Source organism: Anopheles cruzii, chromosome 2, assembly GCF_943734635.1.
Source record: "Anopheles cruzii chromosome 2, idAnoCruzAS_RS32_06, whole genome shotgun sequence".
In the NCBI taxonomy this organism is placed as follows: domain Eukaryota; kingdom Metazoa; phylum Arthropoda; class Insecta; order Diptera; family Culicidae; genus Anopheles; species Anopheles cruzii.
Window position 1 is genome coordinate 56824026 of NC_069144.1, and position 20423 is coordinate 56844448.

At 52.7% G+C, this 20423-nt stretch overlaps 1 protein-coding gene across 1 annotated transcript; it reads right to left on the bottom strand.

The window, feature by feature from the left end:
- Nucleotides 1–18102: 18102 nt before the first annotated feature.
- Nucleotides 18103–20220, bottom strand: LOC128267054 (transmembrane 7 superfamily member 3-like). Its single transcript, XM_053003845.1, has 3 exons — nucleotides 20064–20220; nucleotides 18902–20002; nucleotides 18103–18834 (listed from the first exon to the last, which is right to left on the bottom strand). Exons 1-3 carry the CDS (start codon nucleotides 20218–20220, stop codon nucleotides 18272–18274), a joined length of 1821 nt encoding a protein of 606 aa, XP_052859805.1. The 3' UTR covers nucleotides 18103–18271.
- Between the last annotated feature and the right edge of the window lie 203 nt (nucleotides 20221–20423).

The following is a 20423-nucleotide window of genomic DNA, read 5'->3' on the forward strand; positions in this document are numbered from 1 at the left end:
CCGCGGCCGCGGGGCGCGGCAAGTGACGATGATGATGGCGGTGGCGGTGATATCGACTAAAGCACACCCGCCGCCGACGCCGCCGGCGGGCAGGCGACATGCAAAAGTGTCATTTAGCACAAACGAAGGCGCGGCACCGACGCGGGAACCAGAAGGCTGGATTCAGCGTCGTCGTGCCAATCCGTGGCAGCCCCTCTAAGGGTGGCCCGTAAAGATTGTGTGCACCGTCCCGGAACGGATGCACTTGATGCACCTGTCTGCACACGCCTGCACGCGAAGCACTCCGGCCGGCCAGCCGGCCGGGCCCCGATAATGACTCGCCGATAAGCCGGGCACTCCCGGGCCGCAATTGGAGCATCGGTGCGCCAAGTGTAACGCCGGCGAGTTCGTTGACTGCAGCGCCACGCCACCACCCGCCCGGTGGGTGTGATGATTTATTGGAGGCCGGGCCCACGAACCGAACCGGAAGCCGCGAGCCGGAGACCGGAGCGCTGCCCTCGACCGCGAAGATCGTGTTAAATCGCGCCCCGCCACGCGGTCAGTCGGTCGGCACGGGCCTGTGTGTGTGTGTGTGTGTTTGTGTTGGTGGTCGTGCGCGAGGCCATTGATTTATGGTTGCACCATAATCGGAGGTCAGCAGTGCAACCGTTTGCGACCTTCGTGCTTGGACTACCTTTATGCTCGGCGAAAGAAAGGACACGGGACCAGACCGTGAGGTCGTGTGCATGTGTTTATTATGTAACGTAATCAACTTAGTTCAATCTTCTGCACGGAACTTGGCTATTGGCTACTTGGACAATGTTTGAGTAAGGATAGACATAACTATAAAAGTCCTCAAATAGCTTAAACTCCAAGGCACGCATTGGAAATTTATTTAAATTCTTTCAGTACTAAAACTTTTACTAAGTTTATAACTATAGTAAACAATGAGTTATGTTGATTGTGTTGAATATTGAAAGTATTGCAACATAATAATGTTTAATAATATTTATTAAGTATTAATTTGGACCTAAAACCAAACCTCAAACACTATAGAACCAATCCATTTTACCAATTAAAATAACGATCATTGAATGAAAGCAAAATCACTGCTGAAGTGTAACCGACAGAAAGAATGAAGCCATAGTTTGGCGCTATGTATTTGGCGCCCGTACCGGCCGTATTTATGAAAAGTTAAAGTGTTTATCTCGCCATGTCGATACCGTTATTAGTTCCTTTTTTTGGGCTTCAAAGCCCCCACGAAACCGGCCCACAGCCGGGGCAGTATGTTCGACCTCCAAACGCCGTCACCGTCACCATTTAATGGACCCGGCAAATCCGGCTCCGGCTCCAGCTCCGGGGGATACCGACTGCGGTGGGGCCGATGACGTTAGTCACCGGTCGGGCGTTAGTGTTTACTTTCCAAACAGTTGCCATGTTTGGAGCATCAAACTCGCACCACCCGCAACATTAGGGCGGGGCGGGGCCGGGTGGCCTCAATGTAACAAGTTCAAATATATGCTCAACCGGTAATGGTGCCGCGGGCCCGTGTGGCTGTGATCTCAGTTTTGGCCACCGAAAGTAGGCTGACCGGGCCACCGGGGTTAGCGTCACCCGGTGGCCATTTCGGGACGCTGACGCGTCTTTTCGCCTGACCGAAAGCCATAATGGCGCACCGGCCAAAATTACGCCACCGTTCCCACGCTCACTTTCGTGGCCGGTTCGAGCTACGTGGTCGAGATTTGCTGTGTCGAGATATTTACACTCATTGAACGGCGGGCTGGCGGGCCAGACTTTTTATCAAAATAATTAGATGGTTTACACGGCCTACCTGCGGACGGCCAAGGTCCCGCATGCAGAAGAAGGCTCCGTCGTCTAAGTTGGACCACCGGTGGTCGCGAGAAAAGGCTCGAAAAGGGCAAACGTAATCGGCCCGAAATCAAACGGCCATGTGGTCGCGATGGTCTTCGTTATCGTTATGTGAGAAATTGGACCCGCGGTCGCGGTTTTGGGACACTGGCCGCCAAACTGAACGATCTTTGGTGCAGAATAGTATCAATACTTGAGTGAGTTTCACGATTGAAGAAAGTGATTCAAAAGGTTTGCAAAAGTGAATTCACATTACCAAGGCCCAAGGAACCGTCCGTTCCGTAAGGCTCTGCAAAACAATCAACATTTACTTGCCAGGCGATCGTTACGATCGCGAGTGTGGCTCCGAGACACCCTAACACAGTATTCCCGGCGAACCAGACGGCGATTCTGCTCCTTGGCGTGCTGTTTTAACGCAAAGCGCTTTTGGCGCAGCCACCGAATGCAACTCGCTCCCTACTGGACACTGGACACGGCATCGGGAAATTATAGGTCGCCACCGGAACGGAACGCATGAAGGGACCCATCCACACACACACACACACATGTGTGTCCAATCGCCCGCGGGCGAATTCCTTCCGTTGCATCACAGCGACGGTCCCAACGACGGCGCGAACGGGGTCCGAGTGCTGCACCCACCCGGCGAACTGCATTCCACCGTTGCGCCGTGGTGTAATGATCGCCTGGGTGCATTCCCTGGGTGCATCCAAGATCTCGTTCCCGAGACCGAAAAGAGGCAAAACGAAGAAAACGAAGCCCCAGACCGCGGAGTTCTGCTGTCAAAATGTCAACAAACTCTCACTTCTTCGCATCACGCCCACCCCCGTTGTGGGTGGTGGGCGGCTCGAGTCACGTCGTTCCCATCCCGGCAGCAACAACAACAACCCCAACAACAACAAACCATCTCATCTCGGGCGCGAGGTGTGAATATACACATTTTTCCCCTAATTAACACCTTTGAATTATTCCCGGACGACGGTTTGGGTGCTCGTGTTTTTTTCTCTCTCTCCCCATTTTTTTTTTTTTTGTAAATACTGTTCGGCCACCACGGCGGTGGTGGAAATCGCCACCGCCCGGAGACCACCGGGAACCGCGGCCCCGGACCCGGTCAGGAGCGAGAAAGAAAAACAAAACACAATCCGGGCCCGGGAACGGAAAGTCGCCCAATCGATCGGTGTGCGAGGAGTTTTCGTACAGCCCGGGACCCTCAGGCGACCCCACGTACTACTTGAGGCGCAAGTGGCAAGTGCCGCAACGGCCAGTGGCGGTGGTCCACCGAGCCGGAGAGCGCCCAAATGCGGCCAAGGAAAGCGGCCTTTCGTCGCCCGGCGTTTTGGGTGTGTGTTTATTTTTCCAACCCCGCGCCCAAAGGCCCCCGAAGATTCCGATGGTGGCCGATGATCGGCCGCCTCGGCCTCGAGAGGACCACCGTTTTCACCCGAAAGAAGCTGAACGACGTCTCATTCTCGCTCGCTCCTGGGAATTCTTTTTCATGTTCTACGATGGAGTTGTAGAACAGGAGCGTTGTTTATACATTGGCTGGTCAACTATCGAATACCTGCTTTGCATACGGACCGACCGGCCGTGTACCCGTGGCCAAGGACCAACACGACGATCTGAGAAGCATACTCTGGGGAGAAGTCCATTTAATTGGTTCTAGCTCAATTCTTTGCTCAAGAGATTTGGTGTAGTCATAGTTGAGTAAATTAATTCATGTTTTTTGATTATTTTATTTTATTAGTTAATAAACGAATTAATCATCAATACGATCGTCTCTTAGCCGTAACGTAATCTGCTTAGAACTCTTCATTATTTCGACCCATATGAATATTAAAAGTTATATAAACATCTCAACACTTCAATCCGATTTGAATACTTGTTTACAGAGCTCGAGAACATTACACAACACTGACCCCAAAAGGTTGAGGAAACAATCCTGATTTCATGCTTCATTTCCCTTGTGCAAACAACGAGTCCAGTGCGCTCGCTCCCACAACCTAAATGTGTGAAATATCCCACTGGCGCCATCGGTTTCGCCCGGGAGAGGGAAAGTCTAGGTAAAGTGCTGCCAGCACCTCCGGTCGGTGTCTAGAATCTTGCGCAATCTGGGCCACACGTCTTCGCCGGCCAATCGAAGTGGTGCAGCAAGTGTTTTTCGATTAGTTTACGAGACCGAGAGGATTTGTTGGCGAGGTATTTAGTGCACCGCGGCCCGGTGATTGACAATGGCGTTCGGCGTTATTTATTGGACTCGCGCCTGCACGCGCTTCTCGCGAACTCGCGGGAATGTCGCCCCGACGCCCCGATCAGAGCAGGACCACCCCGTGGTCACCCACTTTGCCACCCGCCCCCGAACACAACCAGTTCTCGCAGGCGATCTGCAGGCCGATGCGTGTAGAACATCCATAAAAATTCTTCCGAGACATTCTGGTGGACATTTTTACTGCCCTTTTTACTGAAGCCAATCCCGCGCGCGACTACAACAAACGACGCCGCGACATCGCGAGAAAGCACCGAACGGCCGAAGAAGGAAATGAAGGTGAAAAAACCACACACACACCCTGGCGGGCGCACGGACAGGATCGCCACGACGGTCGGCGATCGCGACCAAAAGCCGCGTCCAGCGTGCGCGAGTCCTGCCGGCCGGTGATTGGGCCCTCGGCAAAGGCGAACATCTTCGTCAATAAACGGACCACAACCAGCGGCCTTTTATAATATTGTAAAATATAGCAATATCAATAAAACTGTTGATATTTATTTATTTAGACCCCCGGATCGGTCGCCGCGCGTCGCCGCGGCTCCGTTCCTCCTCATTTGGGTATTAAAGTCCTCCGACAGCCGGAGGCGATAGCGTCTTGGTTCACACCGCGCGTCTCGCGGCGTCGGGCGAACGGCGGGTCCCAAGAAAAATGGTCTCAATCAATTACGCCACAAATACGGCAACCGAAACAGACTGTCGACAGAGCCGAAAGGAAGAAAAAAGACACCGAATATGTCTGCCACCCAAAAACTGATCGTGGACCCACTAGTTTGTCATCTTCTAAAGCACCAAGCGCACAAACCCGCTCGCTCCGTCGTCGTCGAAAATGAGCTGGGCGATCGCTTCTGGCTGGACCCCGGACCGGGATCGTTATGGAGCTCGGATCGCGGGCAGGATCGGTCAGTAAAAGAATTTGATCACACATAAAACACTTTTTAGAAGGCTCTTAAAAGCCCCTTTTTCGGTAAGATTGACCGGACCGGGCCACCAACTCGGAACACGTCCGCCGCCGACGCCGACACCGCGATCGATATTACCTTTTAATACACCCACTATCTGTGGGGTCGATCAGCTGGACCCCTGGCTGGACCACTCCGGGAGTCCCCGGGAAACGGACGGTTGCGTCCACAATAGTAGAGCAACAACCACGATGTTTAACCACGTAATCAGTTTTGCTTTGGGGGTAATAGAAATAAAGTTTTACTACACTAAGCGGGATAGGGCAGCGGGCTTTAATTTATTCATCTCTGTCCGGCCGGCCGGTCGATCGGCCAAGCCGGTCAAACGGACCAAACCTCCCGTTGGGATGGAGCGGGTTCTGGGCTTGATCGCGAGCTTAAGCAGTGAGAGTGGTTGGACTCCAAATTTGAACTTGGAAAGTTATTGGGGATAAGCAGCTCAGAGCTTACGTTTAGGTGTAAAACCTTGAAGTAAAGAGCCTCGCACATCCTTAATTATTCTTTATCAAACTTTACTGTTGTGTTCGATGGAACTTAAACGGACAAAGGTTGCTATGCTCGGGATAGGATAGGTTGCTGGATATGATTGAATGCCATAGCTTACTGCGTCGATGTTATAGAACCGCCTATTGAATGACAGCCAAGAATGCATATTTATTTACACATCATCCTTCCACAAAATTCCTTCAACAATTTTTATTCTATTAACTACAAGATTACTATTGCAATACAGGGCTGTGTACCAAATAGATATTCGATGTCAACTGACCTAAACCTGATGTCGTTCAAATGGATTTAAGTGTTGTCAATTATAAATAATGAGATCTTAAATATTATTAAATAGAGAGAAATCGTTTTGGACCAGAATCGTTTCGTCGCGGCCACCAAAGTGCACTGTGCCTCAAGCTTGAATGTGAACCGCGAAGGAAGACCTTACCCGACACTACATTCCACAGTTGCTTCGGCCGGCCTTCGAAGCTGCAGCGTACGTGCGGCGCGGTGAATTAATGAAAAGTTATGGAAGTTTTATGATCGCAGAGGGAGAGCTTTTGGGAAGCTCCCTTGGCGGCCCCTGGCGTGATCTTAACAAACAAGAACCTAAAGAACCGATGACGACGGTACCTTGTCGTCAGGGCCTTTGTTGCGCCGGTTGTTCCTTCTCGGTTCACCCCCATCCCCGCCTCACGGGAAGGTGAAGTTCGAAAGGTGCCGGGTTCCCTACCGGTTGATCCGGCACAAGGAGTGCCGCCACACGTAGCCCATTTGTCTTGTCCGGACCGCACCGCGTGGCCCACCGGCCACCGTGGGTATCACAAATCGGTGATAGTGTTCCTTATTATGCCGATCGCACCCTAACGAGGGTATCATCTCCCGCGGGCCAAGGAATTCTGTTTATTTATTTATTTGTTTATTAGTGGCCCGATATTTATTCTTCACTCTACGCACGAGCGACCACACCGACCGACCGGGCGGGCGGACGTGCGTGCGGCCTCAGCCTGCAACCGGGTCCCGAAAAGAGGCCCCCCGCGCGGGTGTGAGATCCTTCGCCTAGCGGCCTCCGGCCTCTTATCGGTATCTGTGCACTTCGCGCGCCACCAAACGCGCCAGTCAGTAACATGACAGTTCAGGTCGCGCTTCGTTAGCGCAGCGATCGCGAGCGCTGCGGTGACTCACGCCGTTTGCGTGGTCGTAGTGTCTGGCGAAATGCCAAAAAGCGAGCAAAAAACAACGAACGAAGGAACCGTCTAGTTTGGTCACCGCCGGTGGTGACTCGACGGCGGTGGTCGGCGGCCTTGACTTGGGCCGGGGTGCCTTTGCCGAACCGTCGGGTACGGAATTAATTAAGTCATTCCGCCGCGGGAGAGGATCCGCCACGATCCGCAATCCACGGCCGATGCAAAACGATGGTGACCCGGCCCGTGCCCACCAGGGACAGCCCAGGGACACTATTATGCATCCTTTATGTGTCTCTTCTTCTCACTCTGCGGGAGCCCCGACCCGACCCCCGGGGCTGGACGCATCCAATGTGGTCCCATTCCGGCCACAGATTCCATCTCACACACCGCCAGGAACCGCCGCCGAACACCGAATCTGCATGGCGATTAATGGCGGACCCGGCGGTCCGAACGGGGCCTTAAAGATTACCCAAGAACATCTTAATCGTGCATTAATCAGCCTTCCTTCCATTTTTTTTTCTCTTGAGCACCATCCTCCACCGCGAACACCCGGCCCTGGCCGTCACTGGTCTCGCTCACTCACGCCCCACGCTGGTGTGGCTGCGCCGATGTCCGCCGCAATGAGCGGTAATGAATTTGGAAAAGGAGTTCGAAGATTTTATGGCCGAAGATCGACCGCCTGTTGGACCACCATCATCAATTTCTCGGGACCCCGGGGACGACTGCCTCGATGTCGGCACGTTTCGCGCACGATGCTGCTCTCGATGCTTCCGAAAAGAAAACACCAAAACGCGGTCCGTCGTCTTCGTCGTCGCGCCGGGACCGGGCCGGACCAATCGACGGCTCGTGGACTCGATCACGTTGTAAGATATCTCCCCGATGGCTCCGACGGCGAGAATGCAAACTCACCTCGTCGTCGTCGTCGTCGTCGTCGTCGCCGGCCTTCAGGTGGTCCCATGGGCGGCCAAGGTGCTGCCGACCCGGGGGCCACCCGGGAACCCGACCTGGAGTCGTCGGGGTCGTCAAAATCGCTGTTCATTGCCACACATTCTCCAGCTCGCTCTCTCGCTCTCTCTCTCTCTCTATCAGCGGACCCGGGTGTCTCGCTTCTGGTGGTGGCCCCGGGCTGGCTGTGGGGGCCACGTGGGGGCCCCAGGCGTAAATTTATAACAAGACACCTCGCTGCCACCTACACGATTCAATAATCACGCACCCAGCTCCCAGCTCCCCCCCGGGGGACCCCCATCGATGGTATCTTCTTCCTCGTCGACGCTTCCTTCCGTGAGCCGGGTTCCCCCGGGAACGCCGCCCATTCCCGGGGACGGTACTTTTCAGAAAGTTATGATCGTTAAAAGAAGGTCTTTAAAGTGATCCGCGGTCGAGTTCGGGATCGTTTCGGATTTTTTTTTCTTCTTACTCGATCCGTCCGGTTCGAAGGCTTGCAGCTGGGTTCCCGCATTGGTGCCTTCGTTTTTCTCCACCTTTAAGTCAACTATTTTATTTTATGGGCCCCCACCAAGAACCTAGTGTGTCAACGAGGATCCGGAGGTTTATCCATCCATCCATTTAGTGGTCGGGCACGGTCAATTATTAGCGGCGCAGGTTGCGAAACCCCAGACGGAACCCGCCGTTTCTGGGAGAACGGGCTTAACGATGGGGCCATAAATTTTACGATTATTTCGAAGGGAAACAACGGCTTCGAGTCGATTGGGCTTCGAGCCACACGCACAGCGCACCGTAAAAGAAAACTTAAGACGCCAAAAGCGCCATTGTCCGCAACAGTCATTCCGCGGAAGGTCCCAATTGCTCCCATTTCAATTGGCGCGTCGCGTGCACTCGGTTCCTTTCCTGGTTCATCACCGTGGTTTTCGTGCGCGCTCCCAGTACAGTAATTAATTGCGGATTTGCTCCCCAGTTCGGCCGAAGGTTGCATTTTAACAGCCACCCCTGGTGCAGACATTCTTGCACATAAATTTGCACGGAGTGTGTAAATCACGGTCGCCGCACACAGCACACACAAAAACGCGAAATTCCGCAATGATTTATGCTACTTTAAACAAACCCAGCCCAAAACGGCGGCAGCACTAGACACTCGAGAGAGAGAGAGAGACCGGCGCCGCACATTCCGAGGTTTTATTGTTTTTGGCAGCCAGTGGCTAGGGCTAGGTCCAACTAGCAGGAGGTCAATTGAGTGAGCGTCCGAAGTTAAATGATCGCACAAATTGCATTAATTCATTAACCGCGCACGCACCGCGGGATGGCCGTGTGCAAATCGCGGGACGCGGGCCGCGTGCTGCAGAATCCGAACGCGCCATCGACGTCACACCAGGGCACGGCCTGCGTGAGAAGCGATCTCACGCGGTCCGTCATCCGCCTGCGCTCTTTCTGTCTCGCACTCGATCCGTGGCCGGGGCTGGTGAGTGTGGGAAAATGGCCTTCCGCTTGCCCGCCACCCAGAAACGGGACAGGGCGATGGGCAAAGCGCACGCTAATTGTCAAAAAATTAGCTCGCCACCCCGGTGAAAGCCAAGCCCGACCCCGGCCGGCCCCGAGTGACGCTGCATTTACATAATTTAAGCCCCAGTTTTATTTGGTTAATTGAAATTTACGACCGTATCGCTGCGCTTCTAGGCTGGCGCGGCCCATTACGGTTTTTGAAAGTCGTTTGACGTTTCATCCGCTCCCATATGTCAAACGGGGCGGCTGCCTTGGGAGCCGCGGCCCTCCCGAAGGTGTTGATCACCGGCCCGCCAGCCAGCCAGCCAGCCAGCCAGCCGTGTAGGCCACGATGACGAGCGGATTCACCCTTGCACGTTGATTAATCAGCCACACATTAGTTATTCACCTATTCCGGGCCCGGCGTTGCGATGGTCAGGTGGTCCAGGCCCCACCGCGGGTTGGATTAGGCCGGACCTACGACACCACCGGGGCTCGTGGGGTCGCTTCCAACGCCGCTAAATGGGCAATTAATTGTGCCGATGATTTACACACAGCGTGGCCCGACGCGGCACATAAGACCCATCACACGGCATCACCACCATTTCTCAGGAACATCTTCACCGGACCAGAGTTCCCCGGGGCGGATCGGTGGGCAACTCCGATCGGCGCGCGCGCCGCGCGTTCTCCGCGTGAACAGGCGAAGCATAATCTGAAGAATTATTAATATTCGTAAAATGGTTGGGTTAAAAGAAAGCCACGGCGGTCCAATGGTTCTTTCCCCCCCTCTTACCTGCCTGCCCTTTAGCTATTAACTGCCACCGACCGAAATGGACATTGATCCTGACAGGAATTTTCCCGCTTTTCACATCCCGGCGAGCAACGCGACCCTCACACCCTGCTTTGTGTCGCGCTGCGTATAATCCGTTTATCGACACGGCCCGAGGCCCGCAAGGGACCTGGTAGACAAGGTCGTCCACAGCGGGCTGAGCATCATCGTATGTGACCGACCGAAGAGGAAGATTATCACTCTCGGCTCGGCTCTGGAAACGAAGAACTCGTGGAAGACTTCTCCGCTGGCCGGACGGTAATCGAGGCTTAGATCGCGAGCATAAACGCGAGCATGATCAGCCTATTTTTGTAGCGCTCCTCGGTTGTTGGAGGGTTGTCCCTGGTCCGGGACCGGCGATTGATTCGTGCCCGACCGAGTTGTGTGTGCTTTTATGTGGATTGTTTGATTGGGGCACCGGGAGATCCAGATTAAGGTTAATGACGTTAACGGGGAGCCCAGTCCGAGTTGCGACTTGATGACGCACGTCCACAGTGCACGTCCGTGTTTTGCGTGTTGATTACGGGTGCTTTACCGTGCAGGTAGGGGAATGTGAGGTGGTCCCCCCTACCACTGGGCGCCAACACGCGTCATAAAAGCCATCGCCGGATGAGTGTCCATAAAATCGGGAGTAGATAATCAAATCAAGCGCAGTCGATCATCGGCTGATTAGGGCGCAATTAACGCGCGTGAGAGAGCCTTTGTGGGCCAGCACCAGCAACAATCGTAATCGTAGTTGCAGTAAAACCGTAATTGGATTACCGCAACCGATTGGAACTCCTTGTGGTTTGTGGCGGTTCCAGAAAACAGTCGGTGTCTACCCGTGTCCACCAGGAACGACACTAAACCCAAACGCACAACCGGGACCGAGATGAAATCTCTAGTCGCACGGTTCCATTTCGGGCCAACGGCGGCCTTCCTTTAGCGGCGAACGGCACCCAAAACGCCAGCTCATAAATAGTGCGTTGCGACGTTGCGAGTACTTCCATCCATCGTGATGCCGTGGTGACTTTTACCGTTTTGCCAAAAATTGCGCTACCTCGCGGAATGGTCCCGGCCTGAACATATCAGTCAGCGCCCGTTGATGGGACCGCCGATTTTTGGTGGCGCATAAATTTACTTTATCATCCGCGCACAAACACGCAGCGGCATTGCATAAATGTGACAATGGGGCGCTAAACCGCCGACACGCCGGCTATCGCGCGCCTCCGCAGACCCCGTTGCACCGTGGCGGATGCACATTTCGGGACAGCGGGTGTCAGCGGCTGTCAGAGGCAACGAGGCCGCGCGTGGTGCGTGGTACTCTTTCGCCGCCATAAAACAATGATCCACCGCCGGCGCTGGCCCGGCGGGACAGAGTTTCAGTCGGCCCGGCCAGACTGGCTCCGGGTGCACCCACGGACCGGCGGCGGCAGCGGCGTCGGCTGATGCTGTTTTATTTTATTCCTTCCTTTTTGCATTTCTGGTCCTGCTGCTGGTGCTGGTGCCCCCACTGTTCTGTCACTCTGTCGTGTTACTCTTTTCACACGACACACGCTGGTGCCGCTGGCCGCTCCGGTCCGGTTGTTTTTTTTAGTGGCCACCGGAGATACCCACACCCAAGTGGCACCGCAGCCATCCCACGTTTGGAGGGCGTGCGTACGGGTCCCGAAACCCGTGGCCGATGCTGCCAGATGGCGGGGGGTCGGTCTGATCGGGCGATGATAAATAAGTTCAAAACTGCGGATGAGCGCAGAACCGCAGCTGATAGTGGCTGCCTCGCTGCAGAACCGTAAATAACACGGGCCGAGCTGGGCAGCTCTGGGTTTCATATCTGACCCTTCGATCGGGCATGTTCGAAAATGTTTTTTTGCAAAAGAACTTAAACACTTCAATGTGAAATCTGTGACTTCGATGAACGACGTGTCTTTACGTAAATTGACGTAAATTGGAAATCGAAAAATCGAAAATTGAAAGTAATAAACTACGAACGTTGTATCGAAACAATATGTCTGAATGGTTTTCAGAGGAGAAAATTAATGAAACCCGGAACGAGCGCTGGGAATCACCGTTCGATCCATGAACACCAGCCCAGCCGAGGTAGTAACGTCGAAAAGAGGAAAAACTTTATGCAACCCGATCGGTCTCGTTAACGAAGCTTGACGACGATCGCACCGGGCCCCCTGGTACGCAATCGGTGCGCTTGTTGAGATTTTCCCGAACCGCCATCGATTAGCTCGATTCGATAGCGATCATCTCACGCAACGCACCCATCGGCGCATCGCCCCCCCCTCAGTAAGTGGCCACATAAATTGGCCACACTGCTTAGTCTCGGGCGTTAGTGGCAGGCGCCTCCTGGCCTCTAACTCTAATCCGGGAAGTCGGTAGCGCGCTGCAATCTCCAGCGAGATGCAATCACGGAACGGAGCTCGTGTGTGCGGCCTCCGGCTCCGGCCGACCTGTGAGACGGTTTGTGAATGTTTGTAATGAGTTGGCACGCACGCATCCAGACACCTGGCGGCAGCCGCCCGGGGGGCTGGCCAAAGTAGTTTAATTAATTACACCGCCGCGATCGTGGTGGCGTAACGAAAACTCGCCGCTGGTTTGAGCCAGCGGCGGTGCGAGGCCAGTTCATCTTTAATTTCCAAATTTTCCTTTCGCCACAACCTGGGCCCCGGCTCACCGCCAATTGACGGCTTGTTCGATTGATGTATGAAATTGAAAATTTGATCGCCATCGGCCTCTGTCACTGTCAACTGTGGGGGGCTGACTGGGAGCCGATCGGCCGATTGTTGTGCCAAACTAAAGGTCCAAAGTTTCCGCAAGCGCCACAATTACGGTGCGTTGCGTGGTAGTCTCCAAAACGGAACATCGGGAGATCGATCTGTCACCTGAATGGGGGTGACGTATTGCTAGCCATTCGTCATACGGCGCGCCGCAACAGTAACCTTGACAGTTACTACCAACGGTCGGTCGGTCAACCACCCCGGGGGGGCCAGGATCTGGCATTAGCGAAGTGGACGGATAAATTGCTCTGATAAAAACCTGTTAGCAACCTATCACACCCAACACACCACACGAACCCCTGGGCCCAGGCCCATTCTAGGAGCCTGGCAGCCAAAAGGAACATTCCCACGCCCCCGAAGGCCCCCGTAATGGTGGTTGAGGTTGTAAAAAACAAAAACAGTAATCTCAACGGACCGGCGGCGAATAACATTATGACGATATGCAAACGGCGGCAAACAAAACAAAAAAGCGGACACCTAATTTCGATCGATACCGGGGATACAAACGCGAAGCGAATGGTGTGTGTGTCCCGCGAGATGTAGTGTGCAGCACTGGTGGGCAATTATTTTGAATTTAACTTTAATGGGTTGCCCGATCGCAACACTTCCTTACACAGGTCGAGCCGCGAGCTGCTGTCAACTCGGCAGGACATTCACACGCGAAACAGGTGACGTGCCAGTGCGTGATTAATCAATAAAACGCTCACATGTACGACACAAGGTGACGACGACAACCCACCAACCCGCCACCCAGCCAGCCAGCCAAGCCAGTGGGACAATGTCAAGTCATTTAATTAAATAATCGATAACACACTTCCCGGCCCCAGACCCCAGTCCGGGCTAGGCACCAGTGTCTGGGTCGGGTCGCGAGCTGTCTGCCCCGCACCCCAATCATCTGGTATGTGGTCGACTAGTCCGCGGTTTCGCCCACATGTCACACTAATCTATTTTACACGTCCATAATTGTCGACGTGATAATCCGGCGCGTTCCCGACAGGCCTCTTTTCTTTCCATTTCAATCTTGAATTTTGCTTCCGTTTGCGATGTTTTGTGTATTTATTTTTATCAGAGTGACTATGCTAATGTTTGTAATGTTTATCAATAGAGAGGATAGACTATTAATTCAAAGCATAAAATGGACAACAGAACAGACGCACCACTTTCGGCTTCGTTGAATCGCCACGTGAAAATACGTGCGAACGGAATTCGCATCGGCTACCGGATGGATAGAGGAAGCGTTTTTCTATGCACTGTACAGTTTATCTCGGCCATTCTCCGATTTTTCTTTAAACGGCGCGCCTAACGAGCCGATGCCAATGATGATGATGATGATGATGGTGTGCCTTATTTTCCCGCCAAATATTTCCTCTCGGAGCGGGAGCGCATCGGCGCATAAACACTGCGGACGAACCTTCAGCGCGCCCACCCGGTGGAAGGCGCACAGGAAACAACCACCCAAAAGCCTGGTGCACCCGCGGAAACCCTATTGTGTCCGCTTTGTTGATAATTACACCGAACACACGCCAAACGCTGCCGAACTGAGGCCCGAAGGGGAGTAACACTTTCTAATTACTAACGCAACAAGCAACATTCACACAACGCGCCGGGCGCCATTTCCATGCGAAAATGGCGCCCGATGGCAAATAGAAATTTGAATTTCACCAAAACCATCCACTGGGCCTCGCGTTGGGCGCTGCCGGCGATGCTTTTAATTACAAACTACCGTCGGCGGAGCTTACGACGAGCGGTGTCGTGGCCGTGCTAGGGCCGCTGCGGGTAGGCAAAATTAAGAAAACTAACGCCATCGACGGCGCAAGGGAAAGGCCGGTCGCAAGAAAAGCTGGGAAATTGCGCGAAAAGCCCGGCGGCCGGGAGCGAACCGAAAAAAGGGAAAGTCGCTCGACGATCGATCGACGGCTCGCGGTGATGTGCGGTTGCTGCATAAGCGGAGTGTCTAAGCGCCACGGCCGGAGGGGCGCCCAAAACAACGCACACACACACACAAAATCGGAAACGCAACACTAGCCGAAAACAACGCGGCACGTGGGAAGCTAATTAAATCTAATCAGAGGGTTCCTTTATTAATTACGGTTTGTTCACCGTCGACTGCGGCACTGCGGAAAGTGCATTGAATCCAAGGCCATTCGATGCAATCAATGTTGTTTTCAAATGAGAGAGAGCCAAATCGTTCAACATTAACCGTTATTGCATATTCTTTTGAGAAGTTTCAATAATGCTTACAATTATTGAAAGAATAGACTGACTATCGGCGCATTCTGTTGAGGAATGCATCCGAGAGGGTCCAAAGGATCGGTAAAGCTTCCTGTGGCCACTTTTAAAAATCGGGTTCACGTCAGCTGCAACGGATGCCCACGAAAGCGAACCGCGCGAGTGACAAATCCCACGATCCCCAATTTAGGGTCTACTTAAGGCGTTTTTTTGTTTCTTTGCCATAAAAAACAGATCGAACATTCCATCAACATTCGTTGGCTGGGAACAGCCCAGAGACCCCGCAGCCCTGGGTCCCCAGTGGGCCAGTCAGCCCAGCATCCGTTTTATTAACGATCACTCGGTGCCGGATTACGATAAACCCCAAGTGACCGTGTTTTATTGGTCCCAGGGCGAGGGCCCGGGCCGGGGGGAGGCCACGCGGGATCGATGCGGCCACGAATGTGCATCCGAATCGATACCATCGGTGTGTGTGCCTACGAAAGTGTGAACCCGCCGCGGGGCGGCCGCGACGCCACGGACCGCCATCAGATTACATCGCCTTACCGTTCGCGTTCGAAACGCTGAAGAATGGCCGCGGATGATTAGCATAAAACATGCCCCGTCATAAGCGGACAAATCTGCTTACCGCTCGATTAGTGTGCGACCACTTGGAATGGCTACCACCCGGCGGCGGCGACGGCGGCGGTGGCCCACTCGATCCGGGCTGATCGAATAATAATAATAATCGAATAAAGATCAATCTTTCGGCCAATGGAGCTGTTAGCCCCGAGCGGCACTCGATTCCGATCCGAATGGCCAATGGCGTAGGTTACAAATCAATAACAATCAAACAGTGACAATATTTACATAGACAGAAGAATGAAGGCTAATAAAGTACTGATGAGCTGGTGGTCGATCCCATATTTCACCGGTAGATTGGAGCCATTCGAACTCTGAACCATCTCTACGATTGAATTACCACCCGATGAAGTAACATAACGAATGCGTCTCGAAAGCTGTCCTTCTCTCGCCAGCAACCGCGATGGCCGTGCGTCGCTTGTTAGGGCAGGTTTTAATTAATTAACGAGCTAACATATCGCCAATTATCATGGTGCGTTAATCGCGCATAAATTATATCAAAAACATCGGCCAAAAGTGTCGCGCAGACGACGACGAACCCCGCCGCTGACTAATAGGTCCAGCAGCTCTCCAGGCCAGGCGAAGAAGGTGCGACACGCATGTTCATGACAACGCATGTTCTATCATGTCCCGCCGAAGATTCTTTTCGATCCCGCCGTTTCTCGCCTCTTTCCTTTTTGCTGCACCAGACGGATCAACTTAATAATAGAGTTCATTATGCGAAAAAACGGCGGCGGAAAAAAAGGAAGCCACAGACAGGATGACGAAAGCCGCGAACATCTGTTTGTTTCATCATCCTAACCGGTTCATCTAGCAACTTCTCCGACGCTCGCGTACCATGAATCGGAATGCCGGGGATCAAGAATCTCATTCCGCTCTCCGGATTTTGCTCTCTCTCTTGATCTCGGGACGGGGAAATTTGCTACACGCGCGATGCTACACGAAACCAAAAGGGTTAGATGTAGCGCGGCATCGGAAAGAGCTTTATGCTGCGTAGCATAACTCCGCCTCCGTGATTGAGCGGCGAGCCTTTCATTTCATTGTCTCTTTTCATCGCCCACGAGCCCATCTTGCCCTTGAAAAGCTTGTACGATTCTGGCGTGGAAAAGATTTCAACGAGCGACACCGAAAGCTTTGACCAATTATTTATGCTATTATGTTTAAATATCAACTTTCGTTGTAGAACAAATCAATTAACGCGTCTTGGCGACCGCGAGTAACCATTCTTTTCTTCCTGCCACAATTTCAGCATCTACTTGAATGCCCCCCAACCATGATGGCCACGTGGGCAATCAAAATCGATCGACTGCTTCAAAAGCGAAAGGCCATCATTTCGGTTCGCGCTCGGATTCAATTATGACGATTCGGGGGAGCCACAAAACTTCAATCAACGTGCAACTTTCTCATAAACTCGGCCATTACTTTGAGAATGCTTCGCCGTTCCGCCGCGTCCGGCCGTTTGCATGTGCAGCGATCCGCATCCGCCGCACCGCGGTGCCGGGTAGATCGCAAAGATCGATCCGCGCAATGGACAAACCGTGGCAATGTTTCTGGAAATCCAATTAAAAGCGAACAAACAATCACATCAAGCAGAGCATTTACATTGTAAATTGGGCCCCGCGACCACCGGCGACGGCGTGGTCGCCCGCGTGGCCCCGGCGTGACGCTGAGAGCCAGCGACGCGCGGGGGCAATGATTAATTGAGTTGTACCGAATATTCCCGCAAGATTAATGAAAGCGAATCCCGTCAGCCCATCGCCGCCGCAACCGGCGTATCTCTTTCCGTTAAACTGGTCGCGGAGCTTTAAACGCTCCGACCTCCGCCGAGTGCACAGAATGCTCCGCAGAAAAGAGAGCGCCCCCTTTTTCTGCAACTACAAGCAGCTCCGTGCTCGAACCTTGGGTCGCCCCGGCGCGGTTCTATCGCCAGCGGCCAAAGCGCCAGCGCGACGTGGATTGACACTCGAGAGAGACACGCGGTGGACGGACGATGCCTCCCCGACCCGGCAACAGATTGGCGCAAGTGATTAATTGCAAGTTAATGGTAGATCCCGTACGGCGCGGCGGCGGACTTGGGACTGGAAGGTGGAATTCCCTTAACGCCATACTGTCTGGACGATGACGAACGGCTCCGGTCCGGTGGCATTCTTCACGTGGTACTGGAATGGTACTGTTTGCTTTTGGTGCCTACGGCCAATCACTGCCTAAATACCCATTTTATTAAGGTGTCCCGCGGCGGGAATTTCCTTTTGTTTTATTGTCTTCATCGCGGCGAGCGGTTGGTTGAACGGGGCAACGAATTAATGAATGTTTCAGTACCAGCCGGTCAAACATCCAAAAGGCGGTAAAAATCTTTTCGAAATATATATTGCTTTCATTCGGTTCCGCTTTTTGATATTTGCAAGACGAAATACGCAATCGCTCCGCAAGACTTTCTCGTATGAATAATAGAGTTTATTACAATGTAAATTTACTTTGAAATGAAATTTTAATGTAATCAGATCGATTTCTCAAAGGAGTTACAAACTAGCAGCAGGAGGTACGCTCTATAACGCAGAAATACTTCCAATAATCAGTACGCTGCCCTTTCGATACACTTACTACCCTCGTCAGATCGCGGCATTCAAATCAGATCACGGCTTTGAGGGTTATCTTCTGGCCGACTGCCGCATAAGACGCCGGAAGAAGCGGGAGTTACTTGCGGGAGATTCAAACACATCATCTTCGCCACTGACCCAGCGTGTAATGATCGGTTGTTCATGGCCAAACCGCTCATATGCGGTCGTATCATCCGCCGCGATGACCGCGCTCGAATGTGTCAGATCGTCGTCCTCCGCCATGTGTGCCGCGCCACACGATAACTCAAAGTCGCTCTGAACCGTATTCGGTTGGTAGCGCGATCGCAGAAACAGACAAACGATCAAAATGATCGTGAACGCGGCCAACGCCGCGCAATCAATCTCATCTACCCCTGGATCGTAGTGAACCGTTTCGTAATTTGGCACATACAGTCGGTGAAACGGGTGCCGTAACGGATAGTCGAGTCGGCCGCTAAACATCGCATTGATACCGTAGAAGAGGCAAATTGCACCGAAGATTACCGATCGGGTAATGAGCACAATGTTTAGTGTGAAGCTGAGCAAGATACCGATAAAGCAGCCTCCGAGCAGTATGTAGAATGAGATGTTCGGAATGGTGTAGTAGTTGCCGTCTGTTGAGAAACGAAAGAGATACGGTCAAAGCTGAGCCAGTTCTAAGCGTATTACCAGGACACTTACTTATGAGACCAATCTGCGTGATCATGATGAGATACCCAGAGATGCAGGCACACACTATACGTGAGACTTGTGGTACAAACATTGCCAGCAGCAAACCAACCGCTACTCCCACGATAAACGCAACCATTAACAAGGGCGTCGCTGATGGCAAAAGCATTGGCACGTGTTGGAGGCCCAATATCCCCAGCAACACGAACAGAAATCCCGTGAGGATGGGGCTCTTCACAATGACCGGCAGCCACCCGACGACAATCTCCAGCGCGGCTAAGCAGGTGATCATTAGGGCCAGTATGCGCCACGGAATGCTGTGGCCGTAGCATTCGGGAAGCTCGATGAACGGCTGGCAGGAGTAAGAGTATGTTGGTACGTAGAGTGAAAATCCGCGATGGACCGGATCGATGACGACCGTGACGAACACCATGCCCCGCCCGGTTTGTCGGCCGTACTCGTGGCGATTTATTTGCAGCGGGCTGCTCAGTGTGTTCTGATGCCCGTTAGCTTTGGCGTTCGCATAGCTAATTAACGATCGTATTGCGTTGAAGTAGGACTTCAGCGAGAAATCATGTTTGGCCATTACACTGTAGTACGATTCGTACTGAAGTCGCGCTTTGCCGCACGCATTCTTCGCGTCCTGGAAGGCGCGAGCTACGGCAGCCGGTGGCGTATCAATGACAATGATGTCCGGCGTAACGGTAAGGTTTAAAATCGGAGACGTTTCGACGGGAAACTCCAAATTGCAGCCACCGGGCACCGGCGCGGAAGCATTGTAGATCATCAGCACAAGCGAAACCCATACCGGTTGCGTTGGATCAAGGTTGAAAGCCCACAGATCTCCATCGCCGTACAGCACCAAACCCAGATTCTGTCCCGTCAGATGGCCACCGTCGACGAGGGTGCTGTTGTAGCTGAGAGTAACGTTATATTCGTAGGCATTTAGCTGCACCAATGCGTAGCCAACATTTTTGTCCGTGTTTTCGGCATAATGTGTAAGCCGGATGCGAGTGTTCGAATAAGCGGGAAGCACAATTTCGTGATAATCGTTGATATCATTCATCTTCAGATTCTTCGGTACAAGCAGCTCCACGGATTCCCGAGCCGTTGCTAAGTGTTGTGAAGAAACAATGTTTCAAATGGGTACTGATATTTTGATAAAATTGCTTACCCAATTGTGTATTACTATGTTCGATGTGAACATCATCAAGTTGCTCGATGTGAACCTCATGGTGTTCAACTGTTGAATTGCTGCAACCAACACGACTTAATAGTAAAAAACAGGGAATACAAATTATCAACAAAAACTTTAGTTCCGTTATCTTCATTGCTAAGTAAACAATAATAATGTCAGAAATGCGTAAGTGTCATTGCAGTACAGTGCTGTCAGACAATGTCATTTCTGACATTGTCCTTTTCTGAATTGCTGTCAGACAATCTCACAGCATTTACATCTGCGATATATTCGCTTTTTTCGCACATACCGACGCAATATAATCAATCAACCATCGTCGCATCAATCGCAATAATG